Source organism: Periplaneta americana, chromosome 10 (genome assembly GCF_040183065.1).
Source record: "Periplaneta americana isolate PAMFEO1 chromosome 10, P.americana_PAMFEO1_priV1, whole genome shotgun sequence".
NCBI lineage: Eukaryota > Metazoa > Arthropoda > Insecta > Blattodea > Blattidae > Periplaneta > Periplaneta americana.
This window is the reverse complement of record NC_091126.1, coordinates 246,534-267,822: the sequence shown is the minus strand read 5'-3', so window position 1 is coordinate 267,822 and position 21,289 is coordinate 246,534. Positions and strand designations below refer to the sequence as shown.

Sequence of the window (21,289 nt, the reverse complement as noted above, 5' to 3'; positions counted from 1 at the left end):
TTACCAACATTTACAGCACCTCGATTCCAAAACTTCATTCGGTTTGCATTCTTTTGATGTGGTTATATGAGTACCCATTCTAGACACTTCCAAACGCCTCTCCTATATTGCTTTGAATCGAGTTTCCTTCAGAAATGTGTAGAGACGATTGCGAGGAACTTGCATCAATGAAATATGCTCACTGTGAGAGCTGCTTGTGTTTGGATCATTGTTTACTTACAGATCTGCATATTTTTTGTCCTGTATAAACAGGTGCAATGTGTATGCATAATTTTCTATTTGAATTTTTGTATTTTTTATTTCCCATCCATTGCATCTAAAATTTTGTAATTCTACATTCTTTCTTGCATACTTTGGAATGGCATCTGAGACATCATGATCTCTGCGGCAATGGTTGGTACCGTTTCCTTGTTAGTAATATATGTACTGTTGCTATAACTACAATGTTTGTTTTTATCTGGTGACATCAGTATTCTTGACCTTAACCTTTAGCAGTGCTTTATGAAATCACTGATTATTATATTCTAAAACCGAGTATTGTAGATACTATGAAGTATGAAGTAACATTTTAAGACTTCTGAGGAGAACTGCTGGATACTTCTTACTTGATGATCAAAGAAACGAAGATATCCTCAAGGAATTACAAATCACAAACTGATATCAATAAAAACTGAAAAAGAAAGAACTCTAACCACATACCCAAACAGATTTCAACATATGCTCCAAGAAGTCGAAGAAACCTGGGAAGAGCAAAAAAGATGGAAAGGAATGTAACAGACCACTTGGTTAATACGTCAAAGAAGAATGATGCTGATGATGACGACATTTTATGCTTAGTTTCTTCATAAGTTACATGTTATTTTTGTAAACGATTTTGAGGTAAAAATTGGGTGTCACTAACCGACATAAATTTTATAGTTTTTTCCATTAATCAATCTATCAGGTCAGGTTTTGGACATTTTCTAGAAGCCAAATTTCGAACAATTAGACGTCCAATAGGTTATGTGTCATTCTGCTGTGATCACATTTTTCCGTAATTCTGAAAAGAAAATACGGAATCTAGAGCTAAAAGTTGTGAATCACTGGAGATTTTGTATGTCAGAATCTGGTACCTTGAGTTATAGTTTATCCAGATTTTTTGCGAACATTATCCAACATGAGTGAGAAGAAGAAAGCAATGAAGATATTATGGTGTAATGGACAGAACGGATGAATGAATGAACGAATGAATGGATGGATGGATGGATGGATGGATGGATGAATAAATAAATAAATAAATAAATAAATAAATAAATAAATAAATAAATAAATAAGTAACCTGTAACCCCTAGAGCAGACCTGCAGAACTGTAGCTCCTCAGATCGACTGTCTTACTACCCCTTCTTACCCCAGCCACCTTTTCTACTAGTGCGGTCGTGGCATTCTAGTTATGCTCGGCTGCATCAACATTCATTCTTGCAGTGGCAGGTATACAATACACTTTCAAGAATTACAAATGAACAGATAATAAAATCCTTAGGAACATACCTTTAGAAAGTAAGAGAAAAATGAATGAGGGAAATAAATAAGTTAAAAAACATGTAAAATAAATTTTAAAATGTATGTGTGCATATAATGTAAGAAGGTCTGCCTATGTATATATTGTCCTATTACTAGTAAAGCCGATTAAGTCCGCTTTTTGTGTAAAATAAGTTAAGTCTGAAATGTTGCATGCACGCAACAAACCAATTACTTTATTTGAAGAATTTATTATGATTTTTCGTGCATTAAGAAAGTTTTAATTCCTGTTTTTACAAAACTTGCATTACTGGTCTTAACTGGTTTTACTAGTAATAGGACGACAACTAAATTGTACGTTGATAAGTGAGTGATAGCTATATGACCGGATGTCAATGCTGTCATCCAGCCAAATAAATAAATAAATAAATAAAAAATAAATAAATATAAATAAATAAATAAATACACAATACACGTACTGCAGTTTAAAGAGAACTGGAACATGATAAAATCTAAACCTGTGAAGAAATACTACTTCCAAAAGAAATGGGAATATGATTATTTTGTTGTTGAAGACGAAAGAATTGCTTGTTTACTGTGTCCCATCCATTTTATTTCTACTCGTCATTTCAATATTAAACCACATTTCAGCAAAGCCCATATTAAGAATTGTGGAATGCACAAACTTTCGGGTAAGTTCATTATTACGAACTGTATATTGATTATTTATTTATATACTGTTAAATTAAGAATGTCACTCGTTGTGTTCATTTTGAATTGAAATTAATAGTGACTTTCAAGGTTCATTACTTAAATGCTATAAATTTATGTTTCTGTAGGTGATGATAGGAGGAAAGTTTTCGAAAATCTAAAGCAGGTTAAGTGCAAAGAAATCTCAAAGAAACTACCGACAGGAAATCTAGCATAATTGTAAACCTTGAAACGAGATAATGCATTATAAATACAATGAATTTATTGCAATCCTTTTTGAAAATTGCATGCCGCCACTGATGGACCTTTGCACGGGCAGAGAATGTGAAGAACTCTACGAGGAAGTCGATCATCCCCAATAGAAGTGAAGTGAGGCTGACGTCATATTTCCCCTACTTACGGATTGTGCATGCCTGCCCTAGAGGGTGCCTCTCAGAAATGGATGAGTGAAATGAAATACCTCCCACTGTCTACGTTGTCCTACAGGACACAGTTAAATCTTCCTGGCTAGGTTCTATGGACCTGGTGCCCAAGACAGGTGTGGTCCTCCACTCATATTGTGGAGTTGAGTATGGACAATACAACTGCCATCTCTTAAAACAGGGCATCCTTAAATAATTATAATAGTTATAACGTACTCATGAACATGTTGCATCCCGAAGAAATAGTCCCCTGTTCAGATCTCGTTTGGAGACTTCCTTGGGAGTGAAAAAGGAAGAATCTGTGAAGATATTGACTATTACAAAATGGAACTCAAGAGGTTTTATTCTTGACAAGAAAACAGAATTTATTAAAGTATGTATTCTTCACCAAAGTTATAGATGCTTTTTGTATCATGGAGGTTAATTACCAATCACAAGAAATGCTTTAACATGAAGTGATATCAACTTACCTGTTACCTATAGAAGGCAGATAGATAGTGGTAATCTCACAGGTGTGAAAAATAATCTGACAATGAATTTCAAAATGATTAAAGAAATGAATGAAATGGGTAAGACATAGATAGTATAATATCACATAAGATTATAATAATAGGAGATTTTAATACCCATTCAAAATTATGGGGATATAATAACACTAATTTTGCTGGTAAAAGAGTGTAAGACTGGTTACATATTAACCCATTAATGCCCAGCGTATGATTAAAAATACGGGGTGAGAAATATTTTTTCATTCATTTCCCTTTGACTTCAAGTTAACAATTTTTTTCATGTAGGCAGTACATGGAAATGTTAAATGTTATGTTTTATTTAACGACGCTTGCAACTGCAGAGGTTATATCAGCGTCGCTGGATGTGCCGGAATTTTGTCCCGCAGGAGTTCTTTTACATGCCAGTAAATCTACTGACATGAACCTGTCGCATTTAAGCACACTTAAATGCCATCGACCTGGCCCGGGATCGAACCCGCAACCTTGGGCATAGAAGGCCAGCGCTATACCAACTCGCCAACCAGGTCGACCAGTACATGGATGTAGTTTAAGATTCAGGCATTGTTGAATGATCTGTGATCGCTTCTCTTGTTGGTATGGGGTTTCGAGTTTGGATCTTAAAGAAAAGAAAACATTGTTTCGGAATAAAGGTACTTATTTTCAATATACATTATATCATGAATTATGAAACTAGTGCTAATATTACTTGTTAGGTATTCGTGAATAATTCAGGCTATTTGGCGTACATGTATCTTTGTAATGAAGCATAGTAATTTCAGTTTCTAAATATGGTATGATATATCATACGCTGAGCAGTAACAATATCAATTTCTGTATATTCTGTTAGATGAATTCTCCTTGGAGCATGTGTGAAATGGACAGCAAAAAACCTGCAAACTATAAGCCTAGAGCAGAGGTGAAAGGGTATACTACAGAATACTGATGTATTATCCCTTCCACGCAGGGTGAGTGAGTATGCTACTCGAGACAGTGGTGACATTTAGCATACTGTTGTTCATTACTCACACAATTCGATAAAATGTAAAATATGCCGTAATGAAAGATTATCCATATATCATACGATCTATGGAAGACATGTATCAATACCTTGGCATTTTGCTTTTGTCTGGATATCTCTAATTGCCTTCGCAAAGAATGTACTGGGAGATTCGTCCTGATAGCCATAACATTCTAGTTGCAAACTGTATCACCAGAAACAAATTTGAAACAATTCATCATTTCCTTCATTCCAGTCACAATAACACAATTGGCAAGAATGATAAAATATACAAACTTAGGCCCCTCTTCAATCCTCTAAATGAAATGCTCCTGAACATGGTTGACATTGTTCCAAATTCATATTCGGTTGACGAAGCAATGGAACCATATTTTTGTCATCATGGTATCAAGCAATTCATACGATGAAAAACAATCAGATTTGGGTATAAGCCTTCGTGCTTGACGACGCCTGAAGGGTACCTTATAAAGTTCGAACCATATACAGGGAGAGTCGAACGAGCACCAGGGGTAACTCTAGGAAATGCTATTACAGAACTTTATGTTGGATTGCTACCTCATGAAAGTAAACTGTTTATAGACAATTATTTCACTTCCTTTGCGTTATTGTAAAAATTTTCAGCAGTAAATATCACATGCTTTGGAATTATAACAGATGATAGAATCGAAAAGGCACCTCCAAAGGATCTGAAAAAATCTATTAGAGTTTCTTGCCATGCCATCAAAGACACACCTAGTAATCTGACGATGGACTGACAATGCTCAGGTCACTATAGCAACAAATGCAGCAACACTAGATGTAGTTTCTTTAGGCTCATGCTCACGGTGGAGTACTAAAGATAAGAGAAAAATCATTGTTCAACAACCGAAAGTTATAAAAATGTATAATGCGTGTATAGGTGGTGTGGACATGTTTGGCAAATGGAGAGGGCTCTATCGACTTTGACTATGGTCCAAGAAATGGTAATGGCCGCTTATATCAACAGATCAGTAGTCAACTTGTGGATGCTGTACAGACAATATCAGAAGGCAATATCTTTGCTGGAATTCACAAGACAAATTGTAAAGTCATTGCTTGCAACACCACTAATGGACATTTTTAAGACTGTAATACCTAAAGGGAGAAACCAAGTTCTCAATGAAATACGTTTTATAGACTTGATCACTTAGGTGTCTGGTAAAGCACTGGGCGTAGATGTGCTTACCATGGGAAATGTGCTAACTTTTGCTTCGTCAAATGTAATGTTGATCATCATCCTGCTACTTGTTTTCTAAAATACCATGTAAAATGAAGAAAACCAAAAAAAAAAAAAAGTATTTTTGAAGTATCTAAAATAATAATTATAGTGACTAGCCATGGATATATTGTTCAAATATTAGTTCAAAATTCCTTTCTTACATTGTAGGGGGCCTATTAAGTATTTGTATGAAACTGATACTGTAACTGCCCAGCGTATGTTATATCGGAAGAGATAAAGTTGTAATTTTTGTGTATTTGTACTCAGAAAGGTGTAACAATTATAATATTATAAAATTATATGATTATGAATTCCTTTTTTTATCTGGGCATTAATGGGTTAATGGATTAAAACTTATATTCAATAAGAATCAAGATGCTACCTACATGCATCACACAGGTTCCACATCAAATTCCGATCTGCTCGTCGTGGAATCTAATATAACTGAAAGAATATATCGAGAAGAGTCTGAAAATTTAGGATCTGACCACAGAAATGTAATAGTTAGTATTAAAGTCAAGGCAAAATTACCCATGCACACTAAAAAAAGTCTTGGAATTTTAAAAAGTCTGGCAAGAAGGGACATAAAAATCAACTACAATATAAGTTAGATTAGTCATAACTGCTCTTGAAATGTAAACAGTCTTTGTCTTATGTACGCCATTACAAATTTTCTGCTCCAGCATCAATAATCTTCATCTCCACTTCCATTAAGTTCACTCACAATGTTCTACAAGTAGTGTACGAAAGATTCAACATGGACTTCTACTCTCATCACTGTCTCTACTGATACCACCACATACAAACCTCCAAACGGCTAAAGATTTCTGGAAGTTTAGTAAGCGTTGGTTCCTTATAAATGAATTCTTCTCCATTCAGATCACCAAATTTTGAACCATAAAAGCCCACTCGAAAGTATGTGCCAAAAACTCTTTTGCCTTGTAACTGTTCCACTCTAGTAAATGCTTCGTGAAGCTTTCTGAAACAGCAAGGAAACACAACACATTAAATACATAAAATAAACAAATATATAAAAACCTGTCACATAACCAATATAACATTTTCCATAATTGAATACAACGGTGAACCGCAGCATTTTTTTGCCTCCTCAAATGTGAAGAGTGGGCAACAATATTGTAACTGAAACAACGATGGAGGCCAGTATGCCTGTTGTTATGTCTTCAAGGGACATATCTCGGTTAAATAAAGGGAGAAGAAGGAAAATCAACTCGAATGACAGGGAAAGAAAAAAGAGAAAAGGCAACCGAGATGCAGGATTGCCATATATTTCGAGCCGAAATCAATCCAGTGCCAGAAAAATTACCTCCAAAAGAAGTAAGTGCAGCAATGTTGTTATTACTATAACCTAGAATGATATATTGTATATTATAAATACTTGTCAATAATTTACGAAGATGTATTAGGTAGCATATTTTAAAAAATATCCTGAAATAATATTCTTTTAAAATAATGCAGCCTGTTGATACGGAAATATTACTATTTGTATTGAAATGTTTAAAGTCGTAATTCTTTCATACACTAAGTATATATTTTCGGCATACCTCTTTTGCTTAGTTTTGAATCAGTTCATGTTACACTACATTTCGTCAGTCATATAGGTTCGCTGAATATTTTATAATGTATTGCTAAAAGCCTATGCCTGAGGGTCTTCTTTGTTTCATTTCAGGAATGCATCTGCCAATGTCAACATTTAAAATGTGACGTCCTGCAATGGGAAGACAAGAATATGCCTTTTGAAGAGGACAACCAGACTAGGTTCTTGGCTAACACATGCGTCAAAGTTGAAGATATTAAACGAAGAGCAATAGGCGAGGCTAATTCTCGTAGACATTGCACTGTACAATATTACTTACCCATAAAAGGCAACAGATTGAGTCTGCCAGAAAACTCTGTGCAATGTATTCACAATAACACCAACGCATTTGCAAGTGTTAATAGAAAAGGTTAAGTTCTCCAAGCCTCTTGGAGACGAGTGTGGCAGACATGACAGCTGCACCAATAGGATTTCTGATGAAATAAAAGTTCTAGTGAAAAATCACATTGCCTCATTTCTTAAGGGGAACTATTACTCCTGGAAAGAAAGTGAAAACATGTGTTTAGATCGAGAACTGCATGTGAGAAAGATATACCAACTTTTTTGCATTAAATATCCTGATTCTCACTGCACATTACATTGTTACAGACATATTCAGGTTAGGTTTGGAATTCCAAGGAACGATTCATGTGCATATTGTGACAGACTCTACATTCAACTTGTAGAATTTGTAGAAAGTAAGATCCAATACAGGATAGAAGTCCCTAGCCCATAAAACTGAAATTTTCAAACAAAACAACAATATTATAACTTTGTGTGTAGATCTACAACAGGTTTCATTCTATCCTAAACTTAGTCATTTCTCTGCATTCTATCAGAGACAATATTCTTGTTACAATTTTGCAGTCCACATTCAAGGGAGCAATGACATTATAATGTTCTTCTGGAATGAAACTATTGCAAAACGTGGATTGGGTGAGATATCTTCGTGTATTCTAAAATGCGTTGAGTCAACATTTCAACCTTTACAGCCAGGTAAGATTCGACAGTTAATTCTGTTGTCTGATAGATGTATGGCGAATGACTGCTCTTCTTCAGCATCTCCTTGTTAGAAACTATTTTTCTGCTGTAGAACAAAAGTTCCTTAATTAATTGATGAACTAGTGGACTTACTCATGTTAAATACGCCGATCACATAACCAATACTAACCATACATACAATAACATAAATACGGACATGGAAATCCTACACACACAACCCAAGAACCAAAAACTCAACACACTGGAACAATATGAAATATACAAACACACTAAAACACACCCCAATCAAATCCTCAACACACAGATCAATTTCAGGACACACACACTATTCGACTCCACAATTCAACACCTTCCAACAATAAAACACACCCTCCTAACAGGCAGAGAAGTTCGAGATGACGCCGCGATCTAGTAGGCTCTGATGATGGTGCGTGAAGCACTGAAACAGCTGTAAGCTGGACAGATATTTCATATTTAACACGAGTAAGTCCACCAGTTCATCAATTAATTATATCCAAGTGTTAAAAGTGGTGTATGCAAGATTCAAAATGGAAAAGTTCCTTATCACAGGACACAGCTTCCTTCCCTGCATTAGGGAGGAACAAGAGGTCAGTGCCAGTCTATATGCCAAATGACTGGATTCCTATCATTGGAAACGCAAGAGATAAATTCTATGTACTATATGTGCCATGCAATCTGATGATTACAAGGATTTACGTATAATTGAAAACTCTTTATTTAAAGGTACATTTAAAATAACAGAGGATGTTTGGCTGCAGATGGCAAGAGATGACTCCACTACTCTATGTTCTAGAAAAAGTCACCATATTCTGCAACCTTGGTTAATTCACTCCATTGCCATTCTCTAATGGAGGGGAAGAGGAGCGTGAGGACATTTTAACTGCCCCCTCCCCCTACGGAACAGTCGGCGTCAGCCTGTCACCGGGGGGGGGGGGGGGGTAAGAAAAAAGGCACCTAAAAATTCTTCACAGTCTGTACCGGCTATGAGGACCCCCTCACAGCCCGATCCCAAGCAACCCACCTCACGCAAGTTACCCTTCAAACTGGACATTACACACCTAATGGCAAGTCTTACACCAGAGGCGTGTCGCAGTTTTATGCCCCTACTACGGGAATAACCATCCGTGGCTCCCCACTCTACACTGAACAGAACCGCCAGACTACTCGGCTAACTCCGACCTCACCCACCAAAGCCGGAGCAATCTGAGACCGCACAGCTTCAGGGGACTTGTGATTGATTGCACTGCGACACCCATTTAGTCAGCGGTAACACGTCGGAGCGATATATCCCTTCCGGTGAGGAGAGTCAGTCACCGGGACGTCTAAATCGTCCCAGGCCCTCATTGGAGTTCTACATGAGTGTACTTGACCTCTGGTCCGGGCTCGGCACCTAAACTTGCATGTAGGGGCAGTATGAAGGGCCCACAATTGCTTCGTTGCCGGGTGCCCTGTTGGGCCACACAATTCGGAAGTCGCGGTCTAAACCATGGGGCAGGACCACAGAGATAGGAAAGATCCCTGCTGGTGAGACGGGAGTTATAAGTCTAAGAACATTAACCTAAGAATGAATATAAATATCTAGAAGAGGAAGAAGTATGTGCCTCACCAGGCATTCGTAATAAATCCCGTCATGTAGGTGGACGTGGCAAAGAACTAACAGCGGGGATGGAAAGTTGAAAATGGCTGTGATGATGTGATGGGCGTTCCGCATGCAATGTGGCCGGCAGAGAGAAATATGGTGATGAAAAAGACGAGAGAATTAAAAAGGCTGGGTGGTGGCAAGTCGAAAAATGGGCAAAAAGAAGAGCACGAGAGCCACCATTGCACCCCCCCCCCCAGCCACCAACTTGGAGGAACCCACCTCGACTGGCATTCTGTTCAATTTCAGTGGTTACAGTAGGCCTACTCTATTGCAAAAGACACCACATTCTGTTATGCATATAGGCCTACTCAATTTAATCCAAATGAGAACAAAAGATATGGCATACACAAAATCTGGATTTAGGAACTGGAAGAATGCATTGGAAGTTGAAAGGTGATTTCCAAAGTACCGGTATGAAAAATCTGAAACTCATGTGCAGATAATGATGTTGTGAGAGGAAAAAAAACTGTGTATGTTATTTCCATATGCACATACATTTCAAGTATGGTACATGAAATCCTCTCGAAAAACATGGCTATTACACGAAATTAATAATTTGAGGTTATTCAATTTTTGATAATCAATGAACTTATTGTACGAGGCAGTTACATAATTCAGAAAGCAACTGAGTGAGGTTTTTTTTGCCAAACTTTTGAATCTATAATGAAAAAAGATAAAACCCTTGTTGAATGTGCTGTTCATATTCAAAAAGATGCTACATACACACATGAAATTCAAAATGAGATCACAAGTAATGACAACAATTGATTTTGTGTGTATTAGAGAGTGACATAAGAAATACCGATGTTCCCTGTTTATGCTCACAGAAGATGAAACGAGAGACAAAATTAATACAAAGTACGTTGCAATTGCTTTACGATATGTGACAAAAAAAAAAAAAAAAAAAAAAAAACTAAATATCAAGACTTTCAAGTCAGGAGGTGCATCTACTCGCATACAGAAAACACTAAATATAAATACAGTCAACTCTGGATATAGTGAAAACTCGGTTGTAGTGAATATTCGGCTATAATGAACCTAAATCATTGGCCCCAACCCGCATATATTAAAAAATATATTAATATTTCCGCTTACAGTGAACCCTCACTTCGGTTGTAGTCAGTGCTTTTCTTCTGGAGAAAAAAGGTGTTGAAACTCTGTGTAGAATATATTAGAGTGGACAGGAAGATGATTACTGTCCAGTGCACAAGAATTTTTTTAACCTCCTCTTCGTCCAACTTTAAGACTTTAAAGTGTAGTTCAAAGAAAAATTATGTTAAAACTATTATTAACACATTTCTAGGTGTTAACATTCATTTTTTCACGCATTAACTTAAACATGTCAATATTGCTGTTTGAAGCATGGTGAATATGAAATATCCTCCTGTGTAAAAAGTTCCCATAAACCTGGCCTACTCACTGATTAAATTAGATGAATGCAACTTGCAAGAGCTTATCTGGGCACTGATATGAATACCCCACGAGCTTCGACGTAATTTTTAAATGCATTTCACACAGTTTACAAAATGCACAACCCCGAATATGATCGAAATACAACCAACCATATTTAGTTTCGCATCATTTTTTTATATTTTGATTTCGCATCCAAACCTTTTATTCATTGACTCATTACTAACAGCAGTAGATGGAATTACTAGGTCACAAATTTCACTTTCAGTTAAATCCAATTAAGAATTATTTTCATTAAATGCAATGGATGCACTTTCCATTAACCCCTCAGTAAGATTTTTTTTTAAGAAAGTAAACAGTGTCTGTTGTTTTGCCATTGTACACTAAAATATTTATATTTACTGTTTATATAACTACTTTAGTAATCAAAATCATTATATTTGTTGGACAAAACTAACACTGAAAACCACGCCAAGAAGAAAAGAACACACTGTAACCACAGTCTACTATATACAGTCACGAAGCTCCATACTTACTAAATATGCAAACATACGACAGTTGAAATATGCATCCATAGATAGTTGCTCACCACCAGGATCGCTACTATTGCCTCATCACAGACTCTTTCCCTAGCAGACCATAAAATGTATTGTACTTTCGGTATCGTGTTCTTTTGAAAAAATTAACACCTTCCTTCCACTATTGAAATATGAATTACATAAGGTTTATATATTATTTTCATAAAATATATATTATATTCTATAAACTCACCTTCCTGGATCTTTCGGAAGAAGGATAACTCTAACCTATTTTTCTTACAATTTATACTACAACAAACGTCTCCTTGTCCCATATTATTATTCAAATTATTGTATTTTAGCCATTTACATTTATTACAACCGATAACAAACATTTCACAGTTTACATAACTTTTCACAAAAATGCGAAATACGGCACAGTCAATGCTTTTTCGATCTAGACCAGGCCGTAATGTTTGTTCGGGTTTTCTATTTCAGTGTATGGAGCTCAGTGAAATATTATATTATAACTTTATTGCTTATCATTGCTAAGCTTTATTTAGTGTAATGTGTCCATAAGTTCCGTTTACTTCTTGTTGCATAATATGTTGCAGAAATAATTACAAAACTGTGTTATTTTAATGTGAAGAGAATTTTACATGTTAACATTATCTGTTCGTGTCAACATTTCAAGTTTAGAATAGAAGCTATTTTGAGTTCTAATAAAAAAGAATTTATATTGTGACTTCAATTTAGCACATCTACTTTCCTTAATTTTAGACAAAACATTTACCATACCACTCCTATGAAATTAGTGTACGTACAATTGTGTTACTTCGTCTCTTAAGTAGTAGATAAATACAATAATTCAGTACTCAATTGTAGTATTAAAATACAGACAAATTGAATGTCCGGGGTATCATACATGACATTATACTTAATTGTAATGTATGATTGCGAATTTAGGAATATAAGTTAAATATAGTAAACTTAACCTATATTTTTCATATGAATGGCAAGGCATTGGAGATCACTAAATTTAGACAGAAAAGGGCGACTGGTACAGTAAACATAACCTATAATTTCAACATATCTAAATATCTGTGCGGTGCAATTGAAAATTATTGAATCGTGCATAAATGAATGTACAAGAATTTCGCAATATTTAATAGAAATAAAGGCAGGTATTACACATACGAACAACGTAATTTTCACACCATAAATAATATTAAATCTCAATTAGCAAGTGAATTATGTCTGAAGTGTCTCATAATCATTGTTTTAAATTTTATTAATAGAATTACACTACATTTTAGAGAAACATATGTTACTGTTTATGCATTCCAACTAATTTATATGGTTGAAACGCCGCCCTTTGTGATCGGGTTAAGCAAGTTACATGGTCTGCCTTACAGCCTGTATTAGATCACGATGGCTGTGGCACAGTCTATTGTTCCTAGTACTCACAGCGCTCCAAGCAGCTAGCAACTATCGCGAGATTTGCAAAAAAATCATCCCAAGCTTCGTGACTATATATAGTAGACTGTGCTGTAACTATCAAGACTGAACATTCAGAAGTTTTAAATTTCAACCAGTCAAGATTTGTTGGCAGACCAAGCAAACAACTAAATGAAAATCTAAACAACAGAATTAATTTTAGTTACTGCTACTGAGAAGTCATATAAAATTGAAATATAATATTGTATAAATGATATTTTTTTAGTTTTAAAATGTCTGAAATCTCTGCAGGGGAGACATCTTGGTATCTGGGGAGAAGGGAAATTTCCCCCAGGCCAACCTCTGAATTCATCACTGGATGGCAGGGCAAGAATGGAGAAATAGGAATTTTAAGCTGAAAGAGAATAATAATAATTACAATTATAATGTGTGACCCTGTCACTACTTCAATGAGGTCTGTTTGAAATATAAACATCTTATTCAGTTTTGGTCTTCTATCACTTACCCATGAATGTTTGCGAGTTTCTTATAATCTCTATTAGCTTCTGCCACTGGTATCAATATTGAGTATACATCATTTATTGCTTCATACATTCCAGCCTGTAAAGGAACAGTATTAGAAATGAATTTGATGAGCAATTCACGCATGTGTCTTTTCTTCTAAATGGGGCCGATGCTGGAAAATGAAACAATTTCATATCTGTAGGGCTGCAACTCAGTAATACAAACGATAGAGTTCTCAAGTAACCAAAATGTTAAAAAAAAAATTAGTAACCGAAAGGAAACACAACTTTCATTAAAAAGTAAATTGCATATTACATTTTAAATATTTTTATTAATGGCTTCCACATCACCCCTTATACTCACCCAATCCAATATTATAACATTATTTGGGGGTAGCTTGAAGACAAATCACATTAAGTGTCCATTTATTGCAAATACATGAACAGTAAAACTATCGTAAATTAATATAAACAATAATCAGCATTTTGTTTCCCATCACAAAGAAAAACATAACATTTAAATGACACATTTTGTTTATTATTACAAACACAGAACTACATTCAATTTCTCTTTAAATTTGTAATAAAATAATATCTTTTATTTAAATTAGTTTGTATTTGTTCTGCTCTTTTATACATTATCTTCTTTTTTTTATGACTTTCATTCTTTGTAGCACTGCATGAGAGTCATTCCATGTCAAATCAACACAGATCACAACACGACCCTCTTGGATAGTTACGAAACTTTGCAGATTTCAAGATTTTGTGGCTTTATTTAATACTGTAAAATATTAAAGATGTCTGCTGAAGACTTTCCTTGGAATTGATATTTGAATTAAAAAAAAAATGGAAGATTTTTGTCTTACTTGTTAATGTTAAAATTAAATATCTGATATTGTAATTGTATTAATCTATATTGTATTGTATTGCATTTATTTACATTCCATGGTTCACAGCTAGAATATGGAACATGTCAAACGAAAAAAAATAAAATAAAATGTTAATAGTAAGTACTATAAAGTTTTAATTATAGTCGCAGTCTAGTTAAAATACATACAGAAAAGTTTTACAATATAGTCTATTAGTACAACACAAAGTTTTAGTATCAATACTTAATACAACACAGAAATATTTATGAAGCTTTGTTGAATGTCAAGAATTCACTTACAGAATAGAAGGCGTGAGAAATTAGGTATTTCTTTAATTAGGCCCTAAATAATCTTATGTTTTGAGTTTCATTCTTTATATCCATAGGCAGGCTATTAAAAATTGTTACTGCCATATAACACACTCCTTTTTGATAGGATGATAGACTTACCGATGGAGTAAGAAAGTAATTTTTTATGAGTATTTATACTATGAACTGTTGAATTAGTTACAAAGTTTTCACGATTATATACAAGGAAGATTATTAATGAAAAGATATACTGACAAGTCATGGGCATTATTTGTAGTTTTTTAAAAATAGTCCTACACAATTCCCTAGATTTGGCACCTACTATTATTCTAATTACTCAATTGAGGCACAAGGCACTTAAAAATGTCATTTGAAGCTCATGAAACAGATTTAAAGACATTATATAATTTATTTCCAAAAAATCGTCTGCTCAGGCATTCTGGGTTCCCAAAAACACAGAACAATATTATGCATATAAGAATAATAACTGATTACAGTAAGTAGATGTCAAATTTAAGTGAACAAAGAACAAGAATTTAGAAATAATATAAATTATACATATATTTATTACAATCACACAGTAACGAAAAAAAGGGGGATGGGAATTATGATATTCGGTATAAATGGTTTTTCAGAATTGCCAGAATTAATGATTGAAGTGATTATTTTAGGAATGATGTCATGGATTCCAAATTTTTTGAGAGTGTTGACAGTTAATTGTGGGATAGTGCCCCTCGCTCCAATCATTAACCATGCACTTCCCAAATGCCTTCCATCTGATATTTTTCTCGAAAATACAGAATAGTAGGCTCATAAATTTGTTGTTTCTCTTTGCTGATCTCAAATGGTCGGGTGTGACTCATCTCAAATCTAGCAGTTGGGTCAAGTATAAAGCCTTTACTATTAGTCTCGTCTAGAGCCACAATATCCACTCTTCTAATTCCGTCGCCTACAGACGCAATGCAGTGCACCTCTTCATAGACCTCAAAGGATCTTTTTCTAAGGACCTGTACTATTAGTTTTCGGCGTGAATTTCTCAGGAGTTCTCCAAGTTGGCAGGATCCTAGGATGTGTGCTAAGGTTTCAACCTCATTGCAGTATCTGCAACGGAAATCATCCAAAGATCTCCCATGAAGACTTCTCACTGGTGTTACGTTAGCATTCATCTTAATTGCAACTCGCCATTCAGAGGAAGACAGACCCTCCTTAGATTGCTGGGAGTATATTCTTGAAATGAAATAACACCTCTTCCTTTATGTGGAAGTGCACACCATTTATTGTACTCCTGTTTCCTAAGATTTTGTCGTAGTTTATGGACATTGATGCTTTTATTTTTTTTACTTGATTATTTAACGACGCTGTATCAACTACGAGGTTATTTAGTGTTGATGGGATTGGTGATAACAAGATATTTGGCGAGATGAGGCTGAGGATTCGCCAGAGATTACCTGACATTTGCTTTACGATTGGGGAAAACTTCAGAAAAAACCCAACCAGATAATCAGCCCAAGCGGGAATCAAACCCATGCCCGAGCATACATCTGGATCGGCAGGTCTTAGCCAACTGAGCCATGCCAATGGCTGACACTGATATTATTTATATCCAGAGTTTCAGGTGGAATTTTTAACTTCCTTAAACAGACTTACTTTTCTGCTACGATGTTCTTTGCAGAAACAATAAGAGGATTCGACATTCTCAATAATGTGTTGCAAATATTGAGATGTGGGGCGTGTCTCTTGGCAAACATAAAATTTCCTTCACTGAACTTTTAATTTACTTATCCACATCTTCGAAAAACTGGTCGGAAAGCTGGTGAAGGGGAGCATTTTGAAGTGGATAAACAAGTACAGGCCAAATATACAGTATGTATTTAAAACATCGAGTTTTTGTTCTGGTTTCAGAAGGTAGGTAGATGTTAAAGCTTGGATCTTATTATGTAAATTATTAACCCTAGAGAGCTCGCGCCTGTAAACTTTACGTCATGGCTCGCGCATGGTCGATTCGACCGTGCATGGAAATGAAGCGGAATCTATATTTTTCGCTAATATCTGTTAGCACAAAAGTTACAAAAACATTATTTAACCGTATTTTATTCATTAACTGTTATTATGTATTAAAAAGAAGATGTACATGCCAATATCCAAGTAACCTTGAGTGTTCTTTATACTGTGAAAAATATATAAATCACATTATATGTTAAATATTTTCATCAACGTCATAGCCTGGTATAGGAGTAACACAAAAATATGACGGTATTTCCACTTGTCCTATTCATTATAGTCATTATCGGTGTGAAATAGGCCTAAATTCAACAAACACAGAAGAAAATAATATTAGAAGATGAACTCACTTAGTCACATGACCTCACACGTATTCCATATCTTCAGCACTATCACCATCGGCACTTTCTTCAGGATTAGCACAAAAAGTGCAAGTTGACTGTGTTCTTTGCAGATGAAGTGGCAGCATACATTACACCTCGTCTTAGACTTACGATTTTTCTTCCAATCGCAGAGATGGCACCTTCCTGGACCCTCATCTTCTCCAGATGGAGGTGGATTTCTTTCTTCGGTAGTTCCAGTAATTTCTCTGATGTTTCTCTTCAGTTGACGCGGCAGATTTTCTAGTTGCAGTCTTTCAAGTGGATAATTTCTAGACAACTCCTTGCTGAGTGTTTGTAGGAATTTTCTTCGAAACATGTCAAATTGGCGAATATTGTGTTTCAGTATAATGAAACTATTGATGCCTGCTATGTTCAGTAGTGTAAAGAACAGAGTTAGAGGCCAGCAGTTACTGGTTCTTGCAACTGAATACCTAGCCTTGTACTCGTCCACCATGTCCACCCCTCCTTTTGTTGAATTATAAAACGTCAACATGTAAGGTTTTCTAGATTCTTCAGAGTCTGGATCAATTTCATCGGTATGATGCATGGTGGATAACAGCAACACCACCTTCTTCTTTTTCGGACAGTAGGACAGAAGGGTCTTGTCCTCGGTGAACCCGAAAACACTGCTATTTTCCACTGAACGACTTTGCAAAAATAAAGGGGGCACCTCCCTCTTATTTTTTCTCAGCGTTCCAACTAATGTTAACTTGTGAGTTGCTAGAAGTTCATCAGCAAGCGGCACTGAAGTGAACCAGTTGTCAGTGGTGACGTTTCTCCTGGATCCACTGATTGGCTGCACCATCTTGTTCACAACACATTTAGCAGAGTTATCAACTTGGTAGGGCCCTTCAGGCTGCTTACCAGCGTAGACTTCCATATTCAGTGTATAAAAGGTTTTTGCACATGCCAGAGAGAATACCTTTATTCCATATCTTGCCGGTTTTGTTTTTATGAATTGTTTGAAACTGCACCTTCCCCTAAAAGATTCCAACATCTCGTCGATAGTGACGTATTCGCTAACAGTAAAATTCTCGGAGCATTTTTGAACAATTTGCTCAAAGAGAGATCGAATAGGAGCAAGCTTATCAACACTTCTGCGCTCTTGTCGAGTATTTGAATCATCAAATCTTAAAACTGTCACCAGGAACTTGAATCGTATCCGGTTCATACAAGTTCTGAAATTAGGAACACCTGTCCCATCAGCAGACCAAAGGTCGAACAGGTTCAGATGAGATGCTCTCAAAACTCCAGCCATATAAAGAAGTCCTATAAAAGCTTCCATTTCAGTTCTCGTTGTATTGTGTGCATCTCTTGGGCGGCTGTAATTTGGACGCACTTTTTCAATTTTTTCATTTGTATGTCTAACAATTTCATCAATGATAGTGTCAGTAAAAAATAACTTCCAACACTGGAATGGAGTCGATGCGCTCCTTGCTACCTGTTTTACACCAGGTATAAACCTTACTATATTACGTTCGCCAACACGTCTGTTACGTGGTGGACAGTGCATTTCCCATGTTGTTACTGCATCTTTCCCTGTATAAATTGGACCTGGAACAAGGTCTACTTCCTCATCTGCTGATTGAGCAGAGTCTGTGTTATGATCGATTTCTTCAACCATATCTTCTTCTTCAACATCCGATTCAATGCTATCAATTGGTCTGATAATTTCTTCTTCACAGAACAATTGTCTTCTGACTGCACCAGCTTCCCTTCTTGTTTCTTCTTCCTGGACCATTTCCTTTTCTACACTATCAATAAGGTTCCTTATCCTTTCTCCCTCTTCAGCCATATTTCTACACGGCAATGTACTGGAGAGTGAAAATAAAGTATTACACTGACAAAAACGTATGTATATGTGAAAAGTTATAAATACAAGAAAAAACTACATTATACTTATACACCAAGTGAAACAATACGAAGTTGCGTAATGACTCGCACACAGTTGAAACGACCAGGTCTGTATAACAACAGTTTCAAATCAAATTGACCAATAGCAAAGTGCATGACAACAATCACATCTTATTCTGGAAGAGTCGAATGAAAGGTACTGAAGGGGTGAGCGGCAGAACTCAAGTGACCTTGAAGCAGAAGCTAAACGTTTATCACACCCGGTCAAAAAGACCATGTGCGAGCTCTCAAGGGTTAATTACTTTAGCACTGTCAAACTTAATTTCACCAGAAAAATTAATTCCGAAGTATTTAATGTGTTCATCAGCATCAATACTATTAACAACTGATTGTCCAAGATTCAATGTAGTACTAATTAATTTTCCTTTCTCAATGATGATGGCTTGAGTTTTAGATTCATTTAGACTTAATCCAATCTGTTGTAATGACTGTTTTGCCATGGTAAATATTTCAGATGCTGCAATTGTATTTTTAGCAACAAGTGCACATCATCTGCAAATCCTAACGTAACTACATTATTTATATCTGATACAAGGTCAAATCCAAATTCTTCAGCCACAATAGGCTCAGATAATCCATCAAAAATGTGGTCTATGCTGAGATTAAAAAGCAGTGGGGAAAGAGGGGCACCTTGCATAATGTAATGATCTTGAACTACATTAATAGGTCATGTGTTGAAAATTTTGGCCTTGAATTTCTCAAACATGGAACAATTTTAAAATTATGAAGAAAAAAAAAAAGATCCACATTAATAACTCACATTTGCTTGAAATGTACAGAAAATTTCAAACTGGAACTCTACATAATTTCCAAGTAATTATTAAATATTTTCTTTCTGCCTAGAGTAACCAGCACTACCAGCTAACAGCATTATATCGATTTTTCCCAGCCTTCCAAAACAGTCAATTATCTTAAAATATCCTTATATAATGTTGGTAATCTAACAGAAGTCCTATTCTTAGAATTAACCAGCAACACTGACTCGGTTCTTAGTTGTGTCTGAGTTGAGAGAGTTCATCTTTTGTTCTTCAGTTTAGTTCAGATCATTTATTATTCTATGATAATTCATTAAAAAAACAGGTAATCAAGTTCAGATTACATTACTTCATTACCCTATTATTAAATGTAATATAGATTTGAACAATGGGTGTGAGGGAGACAAATTTCTGCTGTAACCTATTTAAAGAAAAGAAAGGAAGAACTTAAAGTTTGCAACCTGCAGAATGTGAGAGAATGAAGAAGAAACATTTGTTGTCATGTTAAAAAATCTTGTATTTTTATGTATAATATAATAATTCCAAAAATATTGAGAGTTTACCATCAAATTCATACAGTACGTTAAAACATAAAAAAAACATTAAATATATATATATACATTTTTTTTTTTTTTTCAAAATTTTAAAACTATAACTTTTTTAAAACTCTAAAGTGGAAATTTTTAATCTATTTTTCATGAGCACACACTATTTCTAAGGATATTAGGTTGTATTTATACACTGAAGGAAGCTGGTTTTATATGCTTTCAGGTAAACCCAAAACCATTTTTGTATGGTCACTGGTTTGTAAGTTGTAAGTGTTACGTCATGCAGTATGTTAAAAGTACGTGTAAAATATCACTTTTTCAGTTTCCTTTCCAAGCAATAACTCGAAATCTTTCACATACAGAGGTCTATTTGTACGTGTTCATTTCTTACATAAAGTAGGCCTATCATGTTCACAAAATTTAATTGAAGTTGAAGGAGATTGAGTTGAAAAAGGCGCTAATTTGCTTCTTTAAGATCATTTCTGATCCAAGACTTTTCTAACTTAGACTGAGCTGCTACAAAAAGCTTGACATTTGTTTTCATTTTATCACTGTGATTCTTTTTAATTGTTTTCAAGCCTATTTCTATTTCTTCTCTTTTTTTTATTTCTAGCTTACTTTCTTCTTCCATCTTTTTGTTTCTTCTTCTTCTTCTTCTTCCTCTTATTTCTTCAGCTGTAATTGCTGCTCCATTTTCTTCTTTTCTAGGTATGCAATGTAAGAAGTGAGTGCAGACCTTGCCAAAGGCTGTAGTTCTTTTGTGACTGGTACTAATTCTGGTCGATTTTTATAGCTTTTTTAATCACCTTGAATATTCAATCGTGCATTTAATATCCACACTGATATGGGTGCTTTGTCAAAAGTAAAAAATTCTACCTGGCTTAGAGAAACCTCTTTATACATATGTTTCACTTACTTCAATCTTTTCTAACTGCAGCATTTTTCACCCATTTTGCAGGATGTCAGTAG

General features: G+C 35.2%; 1 protein-coding gene across 5 annotated transcripts in view; it reads right to left on the bottom strand.

The window, feature by feature from the left end:
- Window positions 1-21,289, bottom strand: part of Zir (dedicator of cytokinesis) — a 302,289-nt gene that overhangs the window by 56,090 nt on the left and 224,910 nt on the right. For all 5 annotated transcript variants that reach the window (XM_069836641.1, XM_069836643.1, XM_069836642.1 and 2 more), the window contains 2 exons: window positions 13,545-13,639; window positions 6,202-6,373 (listed from right to left, as the gene is read on the bottom strand). In XM_069836641.1, the coding sequence (XP_069692742.1) occupies window positions 6,202-6,373; window positions 13,545-13,639 (267 nt within the window). The remainder of the gene's footprint in view (window positions 1-6,201; window positions 6,374-13,544; window positions 13,640-21,289) is intronic.